This window comes from Fundulus heteroclitus, chromosome 6, assembly GCF_011125445.2.
Source record: "Fundulus heteroclitus isolate FHET01 chromosome 6, MU-UCD_Fhet_4.1, whole genome shotgun sequence".
Lineage (NCBI taxonomy): Eukaryota > Metazoa > Chordata > Actinopteri > Cyprinodontiformes > Fundulidae > Fundulus > Fundulus heteroclitus.
Genome location: NC_046366.1, coordinates 29,351,063 through 29,373,651, shown reverse-complemented (window position 1 = coordinate 29,373,651; position 22,589 = coordinate 29,351,063). Strand labels below are relative to the sequence as shown.

Below are 22,589 nucleotides of genomic sequence, written 5' to 3'. Positions count from 1 at the left end.
ACTGAAAAAGGAGGAGATTACGTAATCTGCGACTTGTTAGTTTTGAGTTCCTAGGCAAATGGACCAAATTGTCTGGCAACAGATCAAATATGCGGAAATCATGTTTGTCCATTTATTTAGCAGCTTGTTATATTTAAATTTTTGTTGTTGTTTTTTCTTCAAGATGTATATTCCTGTGTGGGTGGGTTTGTGTTTTGCTATTGTGTAAATTAGCTATTCTTGCCAACCATAAATCTTTATCAATCAAGTCTAGAACACAAAAGAATAGGAGCAAAGTTTAACTTTTTCCAACTTTTATAAGCAAGGCATCCATGAAAAGATGCGCCAATATACTGCTCCAATAAATAATCTACAAATATTATCCAGTCACCATTATACATAACTTTGCACCAAATGATAGACCCAGAACAATCTACAATTACAGTTTGTTGTATTTTTTTTCTATGCATGGTCAAGTTTTAACAGGCAGTTTAACATGCAAAAATGTTCTGAGTTGATGGACTGAAATGCTTCTGAGCTTCTAACATTAAACCCCAGAAATAAGCAGAGTACTTCTATCCTGAAAAAATGTTTTACGGTTGTGAACATACCCTGCAATCACTGCATTATATCCAGCATATAAGGGTAACAAAGTGAAATTGCCATGCAGACAGAATATTTCATCTAATCTTGACGACTCCCTGGTAGTCTCTCAGTTTGCGAAAGAGTCCAATTGCCTTCCAATTTCACTCAAGTAGGCAGTCTCATATGTTTGCTGAATTTCCCCCTTCACCCAAGAGGAAAGTACTGCTGAATTGGCATATGTAGAGTGGAATCCTCTATGCTCTATTTGTGTACACATAAATGAGAGCCTGGCACACTAAGTACTGAAGCGTGTGCTGAATGTCCAGCGCCTGAAATTACTGCCCGCTGAGCATCTAATACGAGTAAAATCTGGCTTTGGCAGCTAAAAAAAATAAAAAAACACACACACCAGCTGACACTAACATTTCAAGACTTCTGTTATATTCAGGTTTAATCTTCTCACTGCCTACTCTGACAGCCGCTGTACATCTATCGATCAACGAGAGTTGGACAATGACTCAAAAAGGCTTTTCAGTACACAAAGAACGGCTTATTTCAGCGAGCTGTAAAGGGGTCATGATGAGCTCGACCCGGCTGTACGCTAAAAAGGCCTGGGGGGGGGGAATACCTTTTAAAAATCGCACAATTTAAAACCACTGTCAATACATAATGATTTCAAATGACAATTTTTTTCCTGTTTGACCTGTTCAAAGCGGATTTTAAACGCTTTTCAGATGAGCAATCGTAAGCGAGGCTAAATGTTAATTTCTCATTGTGCGTCGCGAGTTGGCCCCTGCCTCTGTGTGTGTGTGTGTGTGTGTGTGTGTGTGTGTGTGTGTGTGTGTGTGTGTGTCTTTTCAACGCCGTCACTTTAACCCAAACTCGGGTTGTGTGACGACGCTGCCAATTTCCAGCCGCGGAGAGGCCGAAGACAGCAGCAAAATTGGATTACGTCTGGGTCCAAATTTATTTAACAGCTCAATCAAGTCAAATCAATAGAGCTCCGCTGCCATCCATGAATGCTAAAGCGGCAACGGGGGAAGCAAGTAGGGTTTGTTTTATGAGGGGAGAACAGCGCTGGAAGCTGTTAGGAGCTGCTACTTTACTTCTAGAGGAAAACTATTGCTGATCAAAGCATTTACATTACACAGTTTATCCACATTTGATCAAGGATTTGTAAAATATGCATCTCATTTACTCAGCTGCTGCCCACCTTTATTTACTTCTTGACATATATGAAGATGTAAATAAACATCAACAAGGTCTGAGATGTAAACAGGATACGGCTGGACGATAATTCAATAACAACATATAACGACGATAGAAAAAAAAGATTAATAGAAAGTTCAATAGAATAACAGTTGTCCTTCCTTTTGCATTCAAACCACGTAGGTTAATATCACAGTCACTACATCCTCCCAACCAATCACAGCACAGACCCAGGAAAGCTCCGTCACCAAGCTCCGCCCCCTCCAGAGATCAGAGATCACGCGTTCTTTTTAACTTTTTAAAAACTTGCAGTTTTGGTAGAAAGTTGGTTAAATAAAGAGTTGAGTTTAAATTCAGTGTTTGTGTGTTCTGTATCTAAAAATACGTCATTAAGCAACAGCATAAAATGTCCTGGGCTGCACTTAAAATATACGTTTTGAATTTGTTGATAATTATCAATATCGATCAAAATGCTTTTTTTCTATATCGTCCCAGCCCTAAAACAGGATACATATTAAAAAGCATAGCGGACAACCTTCTTTCCACGTTGAGTACCCGGGGTATCATCTTATTTATTAGTTGTCCTACATGCCAGTCGTTCTGACTGTCCTTGCTAGTTTCCTCTGCTCGTGCGCACTTCTAGTGTTTATTTATCTGGCTAGCTTTGGTGTTAGCCGTTCATTGTCGCCCCGCCACTCTCACTGTATACTTTCAAAATGGTTGAGTGTCACCAGAAGCAAACCGTGTACAAGTTTATGAGGAGAAGAAGAAGGCCTCAGTAGAAAGAAATAAGACCAGAGAGTATTTGGGAAATTCGTACTTAGGATCCCCCTGAGGAGCGGAAAAAGAGGTAGGATGGTCTTGTGCATGCGCAGTTATTGAAAAGAGGACTTCTTCCGTACATTTCCTGAAAAACTGTCCACTCTACCTTTAAACAGTTCTGGAAATACAACACCTTTGTATAAAATCACCACGAGCATGAACGAAACGATTATTCAGAAGACTTCTTCAATGAGTTTTAAAAACAACAACTGGTTAATTAAACAAGTCTGATTTTTTGTTTAATTTTTAGTTGTGTTTAAGTTTGTGGCTCACAACACTTTCATTGCTTGTAATTGAAAAATATCCTTAAAACATGCAAAAGAAAAACAGTGAGCACAAGGCAGATATAATTTCATCAAAACAAAGTTGACGCCAAACACTGGCATCTATGCATAACACTGTAGTCACCTGAGACAAAAGTAGAGATGGCAAGGTCAAATGTGAGCTCACGTTTAAGATTTATATGAAAATGTATCCTGTGAAGAGGAGGAATTCCAAAGAGATGTCAGGGAATTAGCAGTGCCCTGTGGCAATCCTAGTCAGTATGTGTCTGGAGGATTTGATTGAATTTGACTTTGTAAAGTGCCTTGAGATTAACCTGACTCTCGCCAGATTGTACGTCGCTCCGCCTAGCTTCACTCATCATATATCTGGGACCTCTCCATAGGAATTGCCTTTATTGAAGGATGGGCCTTATCAAAAATCCTTGCATATGATTGGATAAGCCACTTGTCCGTCATCTTTATCGACGTGCTATTTCAACCACTCACACTGAAGCTAACCCGTGACGCTGTGAGAGCGAAGCAGGAAAAAACAAAACTTTTTTTTAATGTGTTTGCGGCTCTAGTGGCACGCGTTTTATAGACAGTAAGCTGACAGGAAGAGGGGGGAAGACAGGCGGCAAAGCGCCGCGGGTCGGAGTCGATCCCGGGCGGACCGCGTCGAGGACTAAAGGCCTCCTAATATGGTTCGCGCTAACCGCTCCGCCACGGGCGCGACCCGGAAAACAAAACTTGCCAAATCCGGTCGGGAGAAGGGCGAAAACATGGTTTCCACCAACAAAAGCCTTCAGAGCCGGTCTCTGATGTTCTTTTAATGAAACAATATTAGGTAGATTGGACAACACGGAAGAAATAGCAGCATCAATGTTAACGCTTGCTTCCTCGATGCGAGCCACCATTGCTGTCTGAATCAAAACAGTCACATGTCACGGTCGCTTCTCCACTACGTCACATCTATGAAACTCCAGCCCTGCGTCCTGATTGGCTAGACAATAAAATTGGTTGGAGAAATCACTCTCTATGGGAGAGGTCCCAGATGGAGTGAAGCTAGGCGGAGCGACATCAATCTGGCTAGAGTCAGGTTACCTTGAGATGACGTGTATCATGAATTGCCACTATGTAAATAAAACTGAATTGAATCAACATTTCTGGCGAGCATTCAGGCATTCGTTGCCGATTCTGCTCCGGTTCTGAACCATCAACATCACTCTGAAACCCACAAGCATCAGCACAACAATTTCACCCAACAGCTGTTCCACAGAAAGAGCTTTCATCATACTAGTGAGTCAGGCAGTGATTGTCCAAGTCTTCATTGTGTACCCATAATGAACCCATGTTTTACTTGTAAACTTTAAACCACACTACTACTCCAGGGACATCAAGTTTGACACCATTGAAGCTCTATAACTCTGCCTACGCCTAGTCTTCTTCCCTCTGTGTTGTAGATGCAACATGAACAGCCCTGTGTGCTTTCCCTCAGCTTTGGTTTATTTCTTCCTTTTTTTGTTGGGTGAGAAGGCATCCATCCTCTTTCGCTGCATACGTCCATGGTTATCACCACATTTCCAGCATAGATGTTTGTAGCAAAAGGGCTAACTGCATTTTCTTATTGTGCAGCCGCATATCCAGTCGACATACTTCCAATGCAAAGGCATTTTGCGTACAAAATCCATCCAAACAGTGGTCCATCATCTTCCAAAAATGGAAGATTTCACTTTAAAAGCCTCCATCAAAAAGCTCTTTTCATTTCAGAACAGGAAAGGGCCAAGTTACCTTTAAGAAGTTTAGGTTTCCTGGCAGTAAAATAGAATCCTGCAGAGAAGCGGACACACCTCAATTGACATTAACATCAAATAATCTTTTGGCCTTGACATTTTTCAGATGGTCCTCATTAACTTTGCTGAGCCTGAAGGGTTCAGCTGCTAAGAAATTAAAAAAAGTTCACAAACCTCGGGTTAAATTATACGATCAAGAATATTTAAGGTTGTCAAAAGTGATAGAACTCAACTCAATGCGAGACCCACATTTTGGGATACATCAGCCTTTCATTTCCGTTAAAAGGAACATTTCTTTACCCTCTGCTGTCAGACAGAACTGAGCCAATGAGGGAAAAGAAGACGACTAATTCATTTTGGGATGGAGTTTCAAACACTTGCATCCTCTGTAGAGCGTCTAACAAACTACAGGCTCACACAGCATCAGACATACTTTGGGGAACCGCAGAAATAATGAAGCTCAAACTAAAAAGGGATGCTTTTAGCATCTAAAATAACGGCGCTTTTGTTACAGATTGACAGAAACTGCAGAAAACATCTCTCACGAGAGAACAAATGTGGTTCTGTTTGTCTGACTAACAGACATAAGAGTGGGTGTTTAGTCCAAAAATATCCTGAATTAGCAAGTAGAGAAAAGCTTATTTCTAACTAAAGGTAAGGGAGTCTTTTGTGACGGCAGCTTTGTGGTTGACGATGAGTTTGTTTCTGTTACAAGGACACTGCGTCTCACATCTCATCAAATCACATCAAGACAGTGTAGACCTGACTAGTAGTTTATTCAGGAGGGTTTTAATCAAGAACATGGACGCTCTTCTCCAGATCTGACTGTTTCAAGCTTAATTAAAGCTGTCTGATTATCTATGAATACGGAAGGGTATTCGGAGCAAAGGCCTTTATTCTGGAAGATATACAGAACAGACCTGTTTATTTTCAATGACAAACAGAAAGAAAAGAAATTTAAATGTTCTAGCAAGTATGAAGTCAGAAAATACACTAACAACCCAACAGTCTTCATGAGACAAGCACAGCTTTACAGTCTGTGAGTCGCATTGATTGCATTGATTCTGCAGCCTGCACCCCGAGGCCAACTCTAAACATGCATGACACGCCAACCATTTCTCAACACAAGGACATTGTGAAAAGAAAGTAAAGTCTCCTTCAACTCTCAGGACATGATCAAAATCTAGAATCGTTTGAATCAAATCTCAAACAGAACAGAATACACATAATTTATTAAAAAATATGAAGCATAAATGCTGCGACATACTGGCGACCTGTCCAGGGTGAACACCGCCTCTCGCCCATTGACAGCTGGAGAGATAGGCACCAGCACCCTTGGCGACCCCATGAGGGATAGAGCGTGTTGGAAAATGGATGGATGAAGCAAAAACGCAAAAGCTGCACGTAAAAGTGCAAAGCTGACAACCTGCTGTAACCGTAATAATCTGCTAGGTTGTTTAGTGTCTGACTTCATGGGTCCATTTTAGCCCAAACTTTTCCAAAACATTGCTTCAGTTGATCAAGGTTTGCAGGCGTTTGCTTCTGCGTAGCTATTCAAACGTCCAACCATGGCCTCTCAGGGAGCTTTAGGTCAGGACTTTAACTGGGCCATTGCAACATGTTGATTTTTTTATTATTATTTCCCAACTACTCTGCTGTGTTTGGCATCAAAGGTTTTTTTGTTGACAACCTATAGATGCTGGATAGACGGCCTTAGATTTCCCTCCACAGTAGTTTATGACCGGCTAAATAACTGCAAGGTTGTTTGACTGAACAACCCATACCACCATCACACTTGTACCCCTCAGGCTCGACATCGGCTATGAGTTTGCATAGCTAGGCATCTCTACGATGGTCTCATCTGTTAAATTGTTATCCAGGAGTTTTATTAGTCTTTAAGATGCAACTTCACAAGTCCAAACCAAGCGTATGTTTTCTACTTTAGACAAAATAGGCTTTCTCCCACCGAGCTCCTCCAACGAAGCCATTACTTATTCATTCTTTTTAAGTTGTAATGTCATTAACTTTAACATTTAACAAGCAAACATAAACCTTTTAATTCTTAGACTAGTCTCATTTTCTTAGAGCATTGTATACTTTACCCTTTAATGAAATCTGTTGTAATATGGTGCTATATAAATAAAGATTGATGTATAGCAACAGTTTCCTCTCTAAGTTACTTCTGATGCATTTCTACATTATCCTTGTGTTCACACATAATTATGCATCTGAGTGACAAACTGCCGAAGCTCCTGCTGAAGTGGTCACATCTGGTGATCATCAACTAACCAAATGCATTTTATTAGCAGCAACTTTTCCTATTAAATCCTATGGAAGCAGCAGTGCTAGCTTATACGTAGTTCTGCACACAAATGGTTTCAGTTTTATCTTTATTTAAGCAATAATTGCAGTGTGCAGTCTGTTGTGTTTTTCTGCATTTGGTTGTTACATTTTAACATTTTATAGCCATTTAAAGATCTGGTCTGGTTTTGGAAAACCATAAAATGTCATGGTGGTGTACTTTCTTCATACCTAACTATATGTTTACTTATGGTGCAGCATATTTATGTTTAAATAAAACATGTGATCTGCCTGTAATGTTAGGATCCATTTTCCTCACGGTTTGCACTGAATTTTCTTCCTGTTCTTATAGATATTTGCTTTGTCCATGACGCAATGCGTTATCCAATGTCTACTTCAAATGTCACGCACAATGTGCTGCCATGCCATCAAGCCAAGTTAAAATCCACATACAGTATCTACACATACAGTGAGTATACCACTCACATATTTGCAAACATAAGATAGACTTATCTTATATTCGCAGAAATGTGAGGAAATATAGCATGTACTCACTTTTGTTGCTTGTGGTTTAGACATTAATGCCTGTGTTGAGTTATTTTGAGCTGACAGTTAGTTTACACTGTCCTATAGGAGCTGTACACTGACTACTTTACATTGTATCGTCCCATCACACTACTCCCCACTATGAAGTGTGCACCTGGTGGAAGTGCACATAAGGTTTCGAGTGTGCAGGTTACAAGCGTGCAAACGTGGATAATTGGGACAATGTCATTGCCTTGCACCTCTGTGTTGTAACTGAGACATAATAAAATGACAGGACTGTCTCTGTTCTTGCAATCTTTACAGCTAAAAATGATTAAAATTGCAACAAGTAACCATTTAAAGATAATAAAGTTCAGGAATGAAATTTGAGGACGATTGGGCATAGAAGAGTGGGTATATATTGTTAAAATATATACCCAAAACACATCTAAAATAACAAATAAAAATGGATGTTGTGTGCCTTTCATTAATGATACCACCTTGTTGTGAGATTGTTTTCTTTAGTTACAGACAAAAGGTATAAAAATAATGAAGACATTTGAGATTTATCATAAATATTTGCTTATTGTATTTTTTTTTTATAACTGAGGTACAGAAAGCCTAACTAATTGCTTACTTTTTGAAAAACAGCTACTTTAAGACAAAACAAACTCAACAGATAGAGTTGCAAAACATTCTTGCTGCTTTCAGACATTTTAACTTGCAAGAAATGTTAACGTGCAAATACATGAAACAAATTCAACAAGAGGAGATAGAATAAAACTAAACAAGCTTCTTACTATTTAGGGAACACTTTTTACTTGTTAAGGTGGTCAACCATTCTCCCAAACAGATCTAGCATTTTATCCACTTATCCCTGAGAATTGCCCAGCCAGGCTCTGTCCTGGTCATCATTATCTTTCTGCCTCCATGTTCCCACACCATTCCCTAAGGCCCAATTCTGCACTCTCATCCCTCTTCCTCTTGCTTTTCCCCCTAATTCAATTATTTTTATTGTTTCACTGCAGGAGAAATACATATATTAAATATATATTTAAAACGTATTGCTTTATATTTAATTACAATCTGTTTAAATTGTTTACGGCTGTTAACTCACTCATAGCCTTGCGGTGGAGGCATACTGTGCCCAGTGGGAATGTTGAAAGTCATTTCATCCGTCCCAGTAAAAGAAAAAATATGTTCAATTGTTAGAAGTAAAAAGAACTACCATATTCATTTTAAGAAACAAAAACGGGTGATCAGGCTTTTATTTAAAGTGAAAGTACCATTTTAAATGTTGACTATAGGTGTTTTTACACTCAAAAACGACAATAAGTTGTTTTCTGATTTGTACACTTGGACTATTTTCATCTTTTTGCACAAGACATCACATGCAGCAATGAATTGTGGACGATACACTAACGCCGAAGTGCAGACCTCTCCCTCTGGAGAATCGGGAAACACTATGGACTTAAATCCTTAAACCCCTCGGGACACAAGGGGTAGAAGTACAAGTATTTGGACCAGGCCGAAGTGTCATATCTTCAGTGTTTTGCCATGAAAAGGTATGATAGTATATTTACTAAAATATGACGGGTGTACTCACTTTTGTGTTGCATAGAGTCCATATAGCTTTGGTGGCAGTGGTAATGATAGAAATAGTCTTCTACTGTGTGTTCAATCATATTTTTTTCACGTGTCTTTTGCAGCCTTGTCCAAGATGAGTTACAAAAAAAGAAAAAAAGAAATTCTATTTTCTAACAACAACAAAAACATGTAATTGGAAAATGGCTGAACTAAACAGAGAATGCAAACAGGCTTTTAGACCCGGGTGAACAAATGTTGACCTTAAAATGACTGAATCAGTTGTCATTCCAGATCAGCTTAGTTGCTTCTTTTGATTTGTTGCTTGCGCTGAAAGACTGGATTTTGAACTTTTATAAGTTTTTAACCTTTGTTTCTTTATCTCTCTTTTTTTTGTGAACAAGCAGCATTTTCGTAAATCAAAGGTCAACTTGGCACAAAGCTTTAGCCACATTCTACCACTTTTTTTTTTTTTCCTGGTTCAAACGGACACACAGCTGGAATAAAAACGATCTTCTCCCGCTGAGACTTCGACAAAAACCACCTGAAATCTGATTGGCAGCTAGTTCAGACTGCTTTCACACAGCGACTAACTTCAAACAGCATAAACATAGGAGGAAACACGCTGGGCTTTCCAGCTGTTTTTTTCACCGCAGGATTCACAGGTGAGGTGGCAGAGCGCCCATATGGAAGAGAAAGGCAGAAATACGGAGTGAGGCAAACAAAAACTGGCCGGGAAAGTTCGTGTTAGAGGACTATAAGCATGTGGCGGTCAGAGGCAGATAACCGCAGCAACAGTAGTACCTAGAGGTGTGTGTGTGTGTGTGTGTGTTAGTATTTGGGCAAATGTATGTGTGTGTGTGAGTGTTTATATAAGAGGATGTCCTCAGGGTAAAGCAGAGCGAAAGGAGATGGATCGAGCGTGACAGGTCGCCACATCAGCAAACTCAACAAGGAGAGGAGAATATGTCATCTGGGAACTCAAGAGGGGAGGGAAATTCAGATAAAATCAGAAGAAAGAAGGAGACATTTTTAGATCTGCAAAAGGTTATGAGCTGAATACGGTTCACCTGTTTGGATCTTTTCTGATAAAGGAAAACTGTAGCAGGACCAATATTAAAATAAGTTGAAGCAAACCGGATATACATTAATGTCTCAAACCTGTACAAAGCCGTGTTAAAATGATGTATGACTACATGCGAGACAAACAACCTGCAAATTAAACGGAAAAACAAATAAAAAAATAAACAGCTGCCAAAACCCAACTCCATAAATATGTATACCTGTATTTCAGAGGTGTCAAACTCCAGTACTCCACTGCTGGTGTTCGGCAACCTTTACATGTGTGCCTGCTCCAACACTAACCTGGCCAGCCAGAGTGATAATGTGCAGCATTCTCCGTTCTGCACATTATCAATCTGGGTCGGCTTCTATCAAATCCGTTTGGGGAAAGGAGGGACAAACAGCAGAACTTTCCAAGCTGATTGGGCGAAACGACTAGGGCTAGACGATATAGAAAAAAACATTGATAAAATAGAAATCATATTGATCAATATCGATAATTATCACCAAATTCAAAACATATATTTTAAGTTCAGCCCTGGCCATTTTGTGCTGTTGCTTAGCAACGTATTTTTAGATAGAGAACACACAAACACTGAATTCAAACTCAACCCTTTATTCAACCAACTTGTTACCAAAACTACAAGTATTTTAAAAAGAATAAAGAACACGCGCTCTCTGAACCCTTTGAAGGGGGCGGAGCTTGGTTCCTGGGTCTACATTTGTGATTGGTTGGGTAGTGACTGTAGTATTAACATACATGGCTAAAGGAAAACTTTTATTCTATTGAACCTTTTATTGACCCTTTTTTCTATCATTGATATACATCAATCAATTGATATACATCGTTATCATCCAGCCCTAGAAGCGACACCTAGTGCCGCCTACCAAAGGCTGGTTTTAGCCAATCACAGGATAAGCAGCAGGCGCCATGAGGAGCCACAACAAGTTACGCTGGTCAAGGCACGCTTATTTTGATAATGACACTTGTGACAACTGTGAATTCTGATAAAAGAGATGCGATAGATGCGCCTGCGTCCCACTGCGCTTCCATGTTTATGTTGCTTCGGCACCTCTTGTTTTTGCCACAGATTACGGCATAATGCTGCAACGGGATTGGCCGACACGTTTTGGGTCTGTTCTCAAACGGCTGAGGAGGGAGTGGGACAGGAAGGATTCTCGTGTGTTTCTGAACGCACAAATACCGCGAGAATTCAGCTTTCAGGCAAGATTAGTCCAACACTCCTGAGTCAAATGATCCGGTCATTAGCAGGACTCTGGAGAACTTGACCGCAGGGTAAGGAGCTAATTCAGCCATTTGATTCAGGCATGTTGGACCAGGGACACATCTAAAAGTTGTAGGACGCTGGAGCTCGAGGACTGGAGTTTGATACCCCTGCTTTATATTAATCGTTTATGTATTCTGTATTCTTTGGTAGGAGTTTATCACTAGGCCTCAACTTGACTCTAATATTAGCCTCCTCTACCTGGAAAGGTTTTTCCTAATCTAACAGACTGGGGATCTCTTATGTTAACCAACTTTAGGTGACCCCACAGATCTTCTGCCCACTTTAACTTAGGGTGTATTCATACCTGCCACGTTTGGTCCGCTTTAAACTGACCAGAGCTCGTTTACCACCTCGGTCCAGACCTTTTGTGCAGGTCCACCAAACAACCAAACAAAGACTCACTTCCAAATGGTGCTGAAAAAAAAATACAAATCTCTCTCTATCCAACTTTTAAAAACTGACCGTTTCTGGGCCAATATTGACCAATATGTGAAAGTATTATTTTTATCCACCTCAGTCTCAAAAGGTCAAGTTTGATTTTCATCAGCCACTCCTACTATAAAGATTTCGTTATCCATTTCTACTCAATGTTTGGTTTATTTATTTATGTTTTTATGTTTATTTAATAACTAGATACACTAACATTAACGGCAGGTGTGCATCAAAAACTTATTGGTTTAAGGGTGTGCACACGCATGCAATCAGGTTATTTTTTTTAATCCGTTTTATATTTTCGGCTTTAATATTTGAGCTTAACGATATATGTCACATTATATGAGGAAAACTTCTGAAATGTTTCCATCAAGGTCTCAGTTCTTAGTTTCATCTCAAAAATCCTGACATTTTAACACATGCGTGCACTTTTGACTGCAATTGCATTTATATAAATCATCAAAAACACTAAAACAGCAAAAAAATAAATCAAGGCTCCTGTGGGTTACGGAGACGTTTTTACGGACTGTGGATGGTCGGATGAGACACTTTAGGTGATGAATCCTGAATCTACGCGACTGGAGGAGAAGATGCTGGAACGTCTCTACAACGTGTTAGATGAAGCGGCAAGGCAGATGGCAGTCATTACCTCTACAGGAAATGCACAGTCATTCACATGCCAGACACTTTTCTGACTCAATCAATCGAAACTAGGCTTGATGATGAGGTAATTTGGTGAGATGATGGTTTAACCGTGTGAGGTGTGTTACACTTTACTTCAGAAAAGGTAAATAAACTCAATGATTTGGGCAGCAAACAGTCTGGGAGACTCTATCCTACTGAAGAGGGATGGAGGAAATTTAAAAAATGTGTCTGACAAGGCTTGCAGAACGGATCTGTAGGCTCGTTTAGGAAAAGGTTGGAACCAGAATGATGAAGGATGGAAAAATGTTGGGTTTTTTCCCACAAAACTGATCAATTACATAATTTCTCTCAACTTGAACCCCAAAAACAGATTAACCATTAACTGAAGCAGTGTCATTTGATCAGGTTTCTAGAGACCTAGAATGTTTAGCTGGTAAATAAAATGTGTATCCTAACTGTGATTTGCTTTTCTTCACTAAAAATAAACACCTGACTGTGCATTATTTCAGAGTACAGTTATATCCTAAAAAAAAGTAATATTGCGAAAAAGTTAAATATTTTTGTTGCTTACTAGAGAAAGTGAAACTTATCTCATATACAGTCATATTCAGTAAATTACAATATAGCATCCAATGAGGCTCATTTATCAGATTAAAAGTACCTTTTGAAAACATTAAGCATGTATTTTTCATTAAGCCCACATTTTGTGCTTTTTAACCAGTTTGATGTAATATTCTAATCTAAAATGTTGCATTTTTACTATATACAAGCATGAAATCATTGTTAGAAACAAAAATAAGGGTTTTAAAACGTCAGTCTGTAAGTAATTAATCTATATACAGTTTTTACCTTGGTTAAATTAATTGCTGAAACAAATTCACTTTTCAATCATTTTCGCATTTTCTGAATACGACTGTAGCTTCATTACACATTGAGCAAAACATTTCAAGCCATTTCTTGTAATTGTGATGATTATGGCTTACAGTTTACATCTAAACTTACAGATCATGAAAACACAAAATTCATTGTTTCAAAAGATTCAAACATTACGAATTAAGTTAAATACTGAAAACTCATGGCGTCACACCCTAATCAGCTAATCAACTCAGAACACCTACAGCCTGAGCCTCTAACTAGTCTCTCACTCGGGCCCCACGATCATGGAGAAGACTGCTGACTTGACGAATGTCCAGAGGACAGTCATGGACACCCCTCACCCTTCATATTTCACTGGAGTTTTTTACCCATTCAGAACGGCAGAATAGGCATAAAAGAGTCAGGATTGTCGGCCACCTTGCTCACATAAACGTTTTAGCTTGACTTATGAATATTTATCGGACTGGGCTCTGTTGCATTGTTTCCCCTACCATTATCCAAGGAGGGCGCACCGCCAACAAGAAGATTGCTTTATATAGTGCATTATTGAACATCTGTACTTGTTCACGGTGTATTTTATTAAAATTAGTGGCCTTTCTAAATAGCACCAGATCCCAACCGAAGCTGTTTCTGTCTCTACGTGGTCCTGAGTCACATGTATTCATGCACAGGTAAACACACTTCTGCCTGGTGAGGGAGAGCTCTGAGCGTCTACTAGCCGCGCAGATGTTACCGGAATCTGTTCTGGTTGGGGAAGTGTTGTGCATTAAAGCAATAAATGATTAAATGATCAACTAGTTATTCCCAATAGATTTTGTACACATTGCGTCAGAAGCGTGCAAGATATACGTCGAGGATGATCGCATTTGTTTAAACTCAATTCATAAACAATAACGCTCAATATAGCACGTTTTCAGCAAATGAACAGCTCTATGGTTGTTTCCAGATGTTCTACAAAAATACCATTTGCTCTGATTGTTGCACATCGCCGAATGTCGGTCTGATGGAAACAGAAACCCACCTTCCCGAGTCCATCACTGACAACAGATGGCTGTTTTGTTCTGGGAAAACTATTTTTTCTTGCTAAATGTACCGCATGAATGGATCGTAAGAAACAAAATCCAAATGTAATAAAATAAACACTGCATAAAGTTACGCTCAAAAGGATCCTAAACTCTGGCAGATCTCGATTTAAAGAGATTTTCATTCAATCAAGAGGTGGGAAGAAAGAGAGGCTGGTATGTTTCAATGCATAAGGACACTTGATAGAGACAGAAACATAAAAAGAGAGGCATAAAGAAGGATTTACAAGCGAAAGCTGGAGAAAGACGGCAGCTAGCAGCTCATATAAAGCTCTATTCTGGCATGTTAATGGAAAGTGGAAGGAAAATCTTTGCAGACGCCCCAAGTCAAAATTCCTGGGTGTAACACTGCTTTGTGATGGCCTCTCTATGACTTGGTAGTCCTTAAGCCTCTTTGTAACCAAATTGGTGGCATGTTTGGGGTCATTATCCATATGGAAGACACATTTGTACCCAAGCTTTAACACGGTTGATCCCTTGCTTCAATATTTTCCAGATAATATTCGTTCCTCGTCATGATGTCTATGTTGTTAAATCCACAAGACCTTCCAGTAGCAACACACACAAATTGCTCCCATTTCGTAACGTCACAGTTGGAATGGTGTTCTTGGTTTTCCAATCTTCCCTGTCCTTCTTCGTCGGTCCATTTTGGCCTTTTGGGAGGAAACCCAAAATATTTCAGCAAATTCATATAGTTTAAACGGCAATTCTACCAAATAATAAGGAAATCTGTCAACGTCTGAATCGCCATAGTCACAAAAGATTCAGAAAGATAAATTTCACACTCCTTCCTTTAGCATTTAGAAGTTATTTTGTTAATCCTGACTGACCTAAAACAGGAAACAGTTTATCTGATTTAATTTTAGAGCGAAAAGGAAATAAATCTAGTCTTTTTATAAAATGTATGCAAACATCTATTACAGTCTACAGATTTGTAACGTAGAAACAAGCTAGAATTGTGTTTGTGGGTCTATATTTAGAAATGTATACATTTATTCCACCAACGAGAAATTTTAATTAAAGGAAATACAAACGCGAGGCAGCTGATAAACCGACTCCGAACTGGGTTGAGAGAGTCAAGCTAAAAAAAATAAAAGGTGATAGGTGTTCATTGACCTTCACTGACAGCTATTCAAATGGAAAGACAAGGACCTACATAAAGTTGTTTGCCTCCATTATATATGTGCCGTGTTGTGTGTTTAATTCGCCAATAAAATCAATTAACAGTTTCTCATCTGACTGATTGGAGCTAATTAACATGATGCTAATAGCTGCTGAGGGAAGTCTGACACGTCTCGTCAAACATTTGGAGTCCAAGGACAAAACGGAAGGGAATTTATGTTGTGCAGATCAGAATAAAGGAACAGCCGGCGCGGTGCACCGCTGAGACACTTCACTGTATTGCCTTGTTATTTACGCCCCCAGCAAGTGCTGAGACAGTCAAAGTAGTGGGTGTATTATTTTCTTATGAAGCATATCTTGCTTTTTCTTGGAGAACGGTAATGGAAATTTCCGAGAATCAAAACAAATTCCAGCAGATATTTGATGAAACGGGCAGATCACAGACCAAACCCAGTCTCCCCAAATACCTGCGTCCGCGTTCTGAAAAGGTGTCGTCGCTGCAGCCTGATTGAGGACAGGAGGATTTGTGAGGAACGAAGGGGGTAGGCGAAGCATTAATTTTCACTGTTTCCATTTTCAATTCTCCCGAGCCGTATGGGGTGGCGTCAAGCTGGCAAGGGAACAAATAACAATTTGACGCCAGAGACCAAAGCTCACACCGACAGATAAGAAAGAAAAAAGTACAACGTACACGAGAGAAAGCGAAAGGGAAACGAGGGATAAGAGAGAGAAGTTTGAGTTATTTCCAGAACTGAACATAATGTGATTAGATGCTGGCAACAGGAGAAGTGTGAGGACGGTGGCACTACCTTGAATGACGACATTAATCAACCCGGCACACATATACAGAAACACAATAAGAAGTTTGTTTACGCAACAAACCTAGTTTTATTTTTCTACTGTCCGTCAATCTGATGACTTTTTTTTATTTTTTTTATTTCTAGCCATGGTCTGTTCTACTGGAATAGAAATGAAGCACCTTCATTAGATCAAACAAATAAAAGGCGCGTATCAAAAAGTAGATAGGTTACACAAAGCTAATGAAAACTTGAACCTGAGCAGACAGAATATAACTGACTGTAGAAACGTCAAACTGGGCCATCATTGATTCTCCGGCTTTTCTCCTGTCTTTAGGAACTAGCTTTTTAAGTGAAATTCAAATTTTACTGTCATCTGAAGAGAGGACTTTGGACCACTGAGCAGAAGTCCTCATTTATATAAGCTTGGGGCCTGAAGCGTGAATACTGCACTTTCCATGCAAAGGCTGTGCTCCATTAAAAAAGACAAAAAAAAAAAAAAAAAAAAAAAACTTGACAGGAAAATATGCAGTCCTCACGGCAACTCTGACCCAGGCGTACGCTCGTTTTGGAGTCCGTGGAAACTGGCAACGCGGATGGTAAATTGGTGAATTACAGCCAGACTCCATGATGATTCCTTTCAGACGTTCAATTTTACTTCATATCAGACTTTAATCACAGGGTTTAACACCAGCATTCAAAAACTGCAGGATCATTCATGCTGGCGCTGGTGACACATAACTATATCAAAAGGACCTTTGAAATAAATAAAAAAAAGGCCATAAGCCAACTTAAATCTTAAACAAAAGTCTGCAGGGCATTTTATGGGGGTTTTCTATCATCACATTTCTCTCCCTGAAGACCCCCAGGGTGACGCAGCCCACAGATTAACAGCTAAATTCTGACAAGGTGTGCGGCAATTACTTTAAATGATGTAAACATTCAAATACGCTCGTTTATAATGCAGCACAGTGGATGCATTGGAACTCCTGGAGAACCTTGCAAATGGGGAGAATTAGGTGGGAAGGTGTTTTCAGGGCTCTAATATTTCCCGGCCAGTGATGAAGACTGGGCAACATACAGCTTTAGATGCAAGCGATGCATCCTGCTGTAACCTACAGGGGACAGCGGCCAGTCAGTCTCGTCTCTCCTCACACTGTCGATCTGAATGCAAAGCCTCAGCAGAGTTTCAACACAGAGCAGTCATTCGACGTACAAAACAGCAATCAGGTTTACTTTTTAACAAGTTATTTTTAATGTGGACAGCATCTGTATTTTTAACTCTGATTTACACATTTAATAAACGCCTCTCTGTGATTTTTTTTGTTTTTGTTTTTTTCTCCTTGGTTGAAATTTCATTATAAAAAAAACCCAAAGCAAAAACAGATCAGATAACTAATTTAAATACACATTACCATTGCTGAGGTGCATTGACCATTTATGGTTGAACCTAGACGTGTAGAGGGCAGAACATGAGGCAGACCCTGGCATATCCTTTTCTTTTCTCCTTTTTTTCTCTTCTACATTCTTGATTTAGTGTCCATATAACATGAAATATTCCCCGCATAAATCATAATAAAGCTACTTGCATGTATAAATCAAGCAAAACACTGTGTCGAAAGCAGTAAGGCTCCGCTTGTGAAAGTAAAATCTGTTGAGCTCTTTTTGGCATTGAGACAACGATTGTTATTGTCACATTGCCAGACAGGACACTATTAAAATAAATAAAAAGAATTTGGTATATTCAGGTTGCAGCTCTGAGCTATAAAAGGGGAAATTGTGTGCTGGTGTGCGTGCACAGGGTTTTATAAATCAGATTTTTTTTTTTTCCACTTACTTACACTTTTAGTATGGATTCTACGCAATGTTATAAATGTTATAAATGTTATAAATGAGAGCTCAAGTCTTTTTCTCCATAGCCTAGGTAAAACGTTTCTGATTCTGGTTCTGCCTAAAAGCAACAAACTTGTGAACTTCCTCAAACTCTTGTATGGGATTAGTTTCAAATTCCTCTTAAGGCAACAATTAGCACCTTTTCCTACCACATTTTTCCTTCCACTCAACCTTCCTTTAACAGGCTTGGATAAAGCCCTCCAAACAAAGCTGTTATGATTTGCCCTCCTTAGTAACTGTCTGCTAGGCATCCGTCAGGTCAAGCCTTTCCCCCCATGATTGTTTAGGCATATAAAACCATTTCTGTAATAAAATCCATTTTATGGGCTTTATGTAACATTCTGAGTTTGTGAGACACTGAATTTTCTGATCCCAACAAATGTAAACCACAATAGAGGTCTAAAGGCTTTCCATATACACCCCTGTTTGTAAGGAACCTATGCATTTTATTTTATAACCTGAATTATTTAAATAAATTAACTAGATTGTTTTTAAGTTAAAAGTGCAAACTCTGTCCATCATAAGGTTCCGTCTCATATTGTATTCTCTTCATGAGAATATCTGATTGGCAAGAAAGAATGAAGCACAAAAAAACAAAGAGATTGTAGAGAGACTATTTAAGAGCTAATCAAAAACAGGAGAGCTGTCGATGTGCTCGGTGGACATTGGTCATTCTGCTGCAGTGCAGACGGGCCACGGCGAAGGGGAGAGAGATGACTCTGCCTGTCAGGACCCCCATCTCAAGCCCAGCAGGAGCGCCAGCCAATAATCGAAATCCCAGCCAGGGGTCACTGGGTTGCAGAGTGTGTTTGTGAGATGTGCGTGGAGATGCATTAACCACCCAAAAAAAAAAAAAAAAAAAAAAAAAATAGTGATGCTTTGAGCAGAAATATGAGGAATATGAAAAAATAAAGAGTTTGTGATTTAAAGACGGCATAAGCCAATATACCAATCCAAGCAGCAGATGGAGAAGACTTTATAGGGTCTGTTCGTGTGGTCATGAAAGTTTTCCAATGAAGCAAAAAAAAAACAGTTTACGAGGCGCTTTTATGTGAGCAGCAGGCGGCAGATCTGATTCTAAACGTTTGCAGAGCTTTAAGGCTGTCGTGAGGGAATATCAGAGAAGCTGCTGCTGGGGTTGGATGTGGAGACCCCTCCTGTTTCCCCTGATGATGACAGTAAGCTGCTGCTAGGCTCAGACCCCCGGTCAGCTAAGTTTCTCTGGGCCGAGTCACTCTGCTCAGGCTTAAAAAAAAAAAAAAAAAAAAAAACAGATTTGACACTTGGCTTTAATTCAGCTGCTAAGATTAGCTGCTGTGTGTTTATGCATTTAAAGTGAGAAAAACAACTGCTCAGCGGTCACATTTCGGATTGGGAAAAAAAAAATGCAATTACAGTATGTTAAAGATAGCCTGCCAACATTTAAATTTAAGTCATAATCCCCCCAGAGGCATAACGCACATTAACTTTAGACAGCATAAAATGTGGAACGTGTAGACGGCAGCCATTAAAATGGCAATGTGACGAAAACCACGGCTAGTTAAACGGCATATGTTGCACCATTTGGATTTTTAGATCAAGATGCTTAAACCTACAAACTCCCAAAGACAAAACTAAATAAACTGACGAATCCTGGAGTCTTTGAGCCACAATGAAAACTCTTGGACCAAATCGGGCTTTCACTTAATGAAGTCATTCTTTGTTGATTTAGAGTCATGCTTAGATTTGCTGTAAAGCTAAAAAAAAGTAACATAAGCCCACAGCATGATGCTCCCGCCTCCATGTTTTTACAGTGGGCATGGTGTTCTTTTTTTGTAATGTGCAGCATTTCTTCTATTTTAGCCCAACATTTAAATCTAGTTCCTTCATACTTTAAAATTGTGGCATTTTGGCCCAGCCTGGGTAGGCAGAGAAGTGAATTGACCCCAAGCTGTTACAGACTGATGGGTAGAGGGACAGATGGATTGGAGGGTAGCTATGCATATTATTTAAAACAATGGATAAAGCAACCACTGGCTGGAGCAACTTACTTTTAGAAACTTGGGTATTTATGTAGAAGATGGCGCCGTGAATAAAGTCTGGATCTGCAGATAATTTTCTTGTAAAAATTTCTCCTTCCATACCTATTCCAGACCTGGAAAACACTCAAACACCATAATTTCCAGCTCTGCGTAGGCACGTTGTCCGAATCCTATAGTTATGTTAATACTAACTACCAGTTCTAACTCCTACTTTTGTTTTACAGATCCCATTTTAAATTCTCATTTTTATACAAGCAAACACTGACAGGCTAAAATAAATGATGTTCTGCTGAAATAATAACTTCTTATGCTCCTTTTTCTTCTGGATGTCCTGTTGGTCCATTGTATCTATATTAATAATCATCACCTACAGCACTTACCTGTTGTAAAGGTGCAATAATAAATTCACTTTCTATCGCAGTAGCACAATGACAAAGAGAAAACTTACTACAGTTCTCCCAAACACTGGGTTTTAAAGATTTTCATTTAACTCACTCAGTACCTTCCTGACTTTGTGAAATGACAAGATAAACTCAGGTCCTGGTCCAACCTTGATAGTCAAACTTGAGGTTGTTTACTTTAATTATGGCTAAAACTATATTTATTTATTTTTCAATTTGATTTACTTATCAAATATCAATATTTTCCTTATTGGGGTATCTGTTGTGAGAATTGTTCTCTATTGGCTGTGGCGGGACCTTAAGAGGAAAAAAAGACCGGGAAGAATGGGAATCCTCTCTGTCACGTTGCATTTCCGTGTTACAGCCTGTGAAATTGCTTCCAATAAAGAAAGAACAAAAAAACTCATCTCATCCTACATATTAAACAGAATTACTACAAAAGTGGCTGCTCAGAGGGGTTGGCTGCTCGGTCAGCTCCATCGTCTGAGTTCTGTGGTTCACAAATGTGCCGCTCTAGCCCCCAAACAAGTAATATGTAAACAGTACTAACATTTTCTTGCTGCTCCCAGTGTGTCTCCGAAAATATTCAGGTAACAGTTCTCCTCATTGCCATCATTTTGTCAGACTGCCATCATGCTGCCATGTTTGCAGCTGTATCGTCTGCACTGCCCTCAGCTGTTGACGTTAGATTGATCTTCACCCATTTTTGTTTCCCTGTAATACTAGTTTAAGATATCTTTTTCGTCTTACACATCTTTGCCAAGAGTGCAAATAAATGTATATGATAATGTAGAGGTTCGGGGGAAAAAAAACAACAACAACTGTATGAACGCAAGATTACTTGGTTACATTTAGCAATTTAAATCATTTAAATTTAGTCAGTGAAGTGAGATCAGACAACCATCTCACAACCACCCCCTAATCAAACAGAGGAGGATGTGCTTGGTAATAACAGCACATTTGCTTCGTATTTTAAACAGCAGCTCCTCAAAGACATTTGAACGAACACCAACATTGTCAGCCGTTGACTTGCCTCTGGTGAAGATTAATGCCGCTTCTTTACGTTCCTGAAGTGGGAAAGCAGAAATGGTATTTTTAATGGCCTCTTAATGGAAAATCTTACAAGGGTGATACAAGACCAAAGGCCAGCTGCTTTGAATGCGGCGTGCGCCTTCAAAAGATGGATAGAGGAGGAAGAGGTGTTCGTTTGTGAAGGTCGATCCGACTGAAAGCCCGAATCCATTTGGAAATGAGGTGAGAATGCACAATTGTTCACCACAATCCCGCCGGGCCGTGGAGCTGGATTTCACGGTGGCCGCCCTCCACGCAGGGACCACATTTCACACTTTGAGCCATTGCCATGGATACGACACAAAGACATCGGTCGGTGGATGTGGCACTTAACGTTTCTGCCCTGCGCCCAAGTTAAGGGCGAGCGTGGCCGCACTTGTGCTAACAAAGAAAACAGCAGAACACCGCGGGACGAAAAGTCTGCCGACGCAAAAGGCTCGAGCGATGAAAACGCCTCCTCGACGCGTGTGGGTTTGAGCGACCTGACCCTGGTTTGTTTGCACCTCCTCTTACCTGATGGATGATCTCAGACACCGGCAGCTGGTCCACGTACGAGTACATCTCCTCACGCGCCTCTCCATTCGCAGAGCTGCGAAGAGACAACGGGACTCTGTCAATATTTATGTAAGAAAGAAAAGAAAGGGCTATGAAACACGCATAAGAGCAGGGGAGAAAAGGTGTGAAAGCAAACAGGATTTCTGGTGATGGCCTTTGTGTGAAATCAGATGAAAATTTCTTCCTTTTTTTCCAAATGAAAATTTCAATTACAATGCAAATTGCAGTTGACAATAAAGATTGATTGATTGATTGATTGATTGATTGATATCAATAGAAATC

At 39.7% G+C, this 22,589-nt stretch overlaps 1 protein-coding gene across 1 annotated transcript in view; it reads right to left on the bottom strand.

Moving 5' to 3' along the window:
• pigk (phosphatidylinositol glycan anchor biosynthesis, class K) overlaps nt 1–22,589 on the bottom strand; it is a 57,787-nt gene that overhangs the window by 2,451 nt on the left and 32,747 nt on the right. Inside the window, exon 10 of the mRNA XM_036138531.1 lies at nt 22,266–22,341. Coding sequence (XP_035994424.1) covers nt 22,266–22,341 — 76 coding nt within the window. The remainder of the gene's footprint in view (nt 1–22,265; nt 22,342–22,589) is intronic.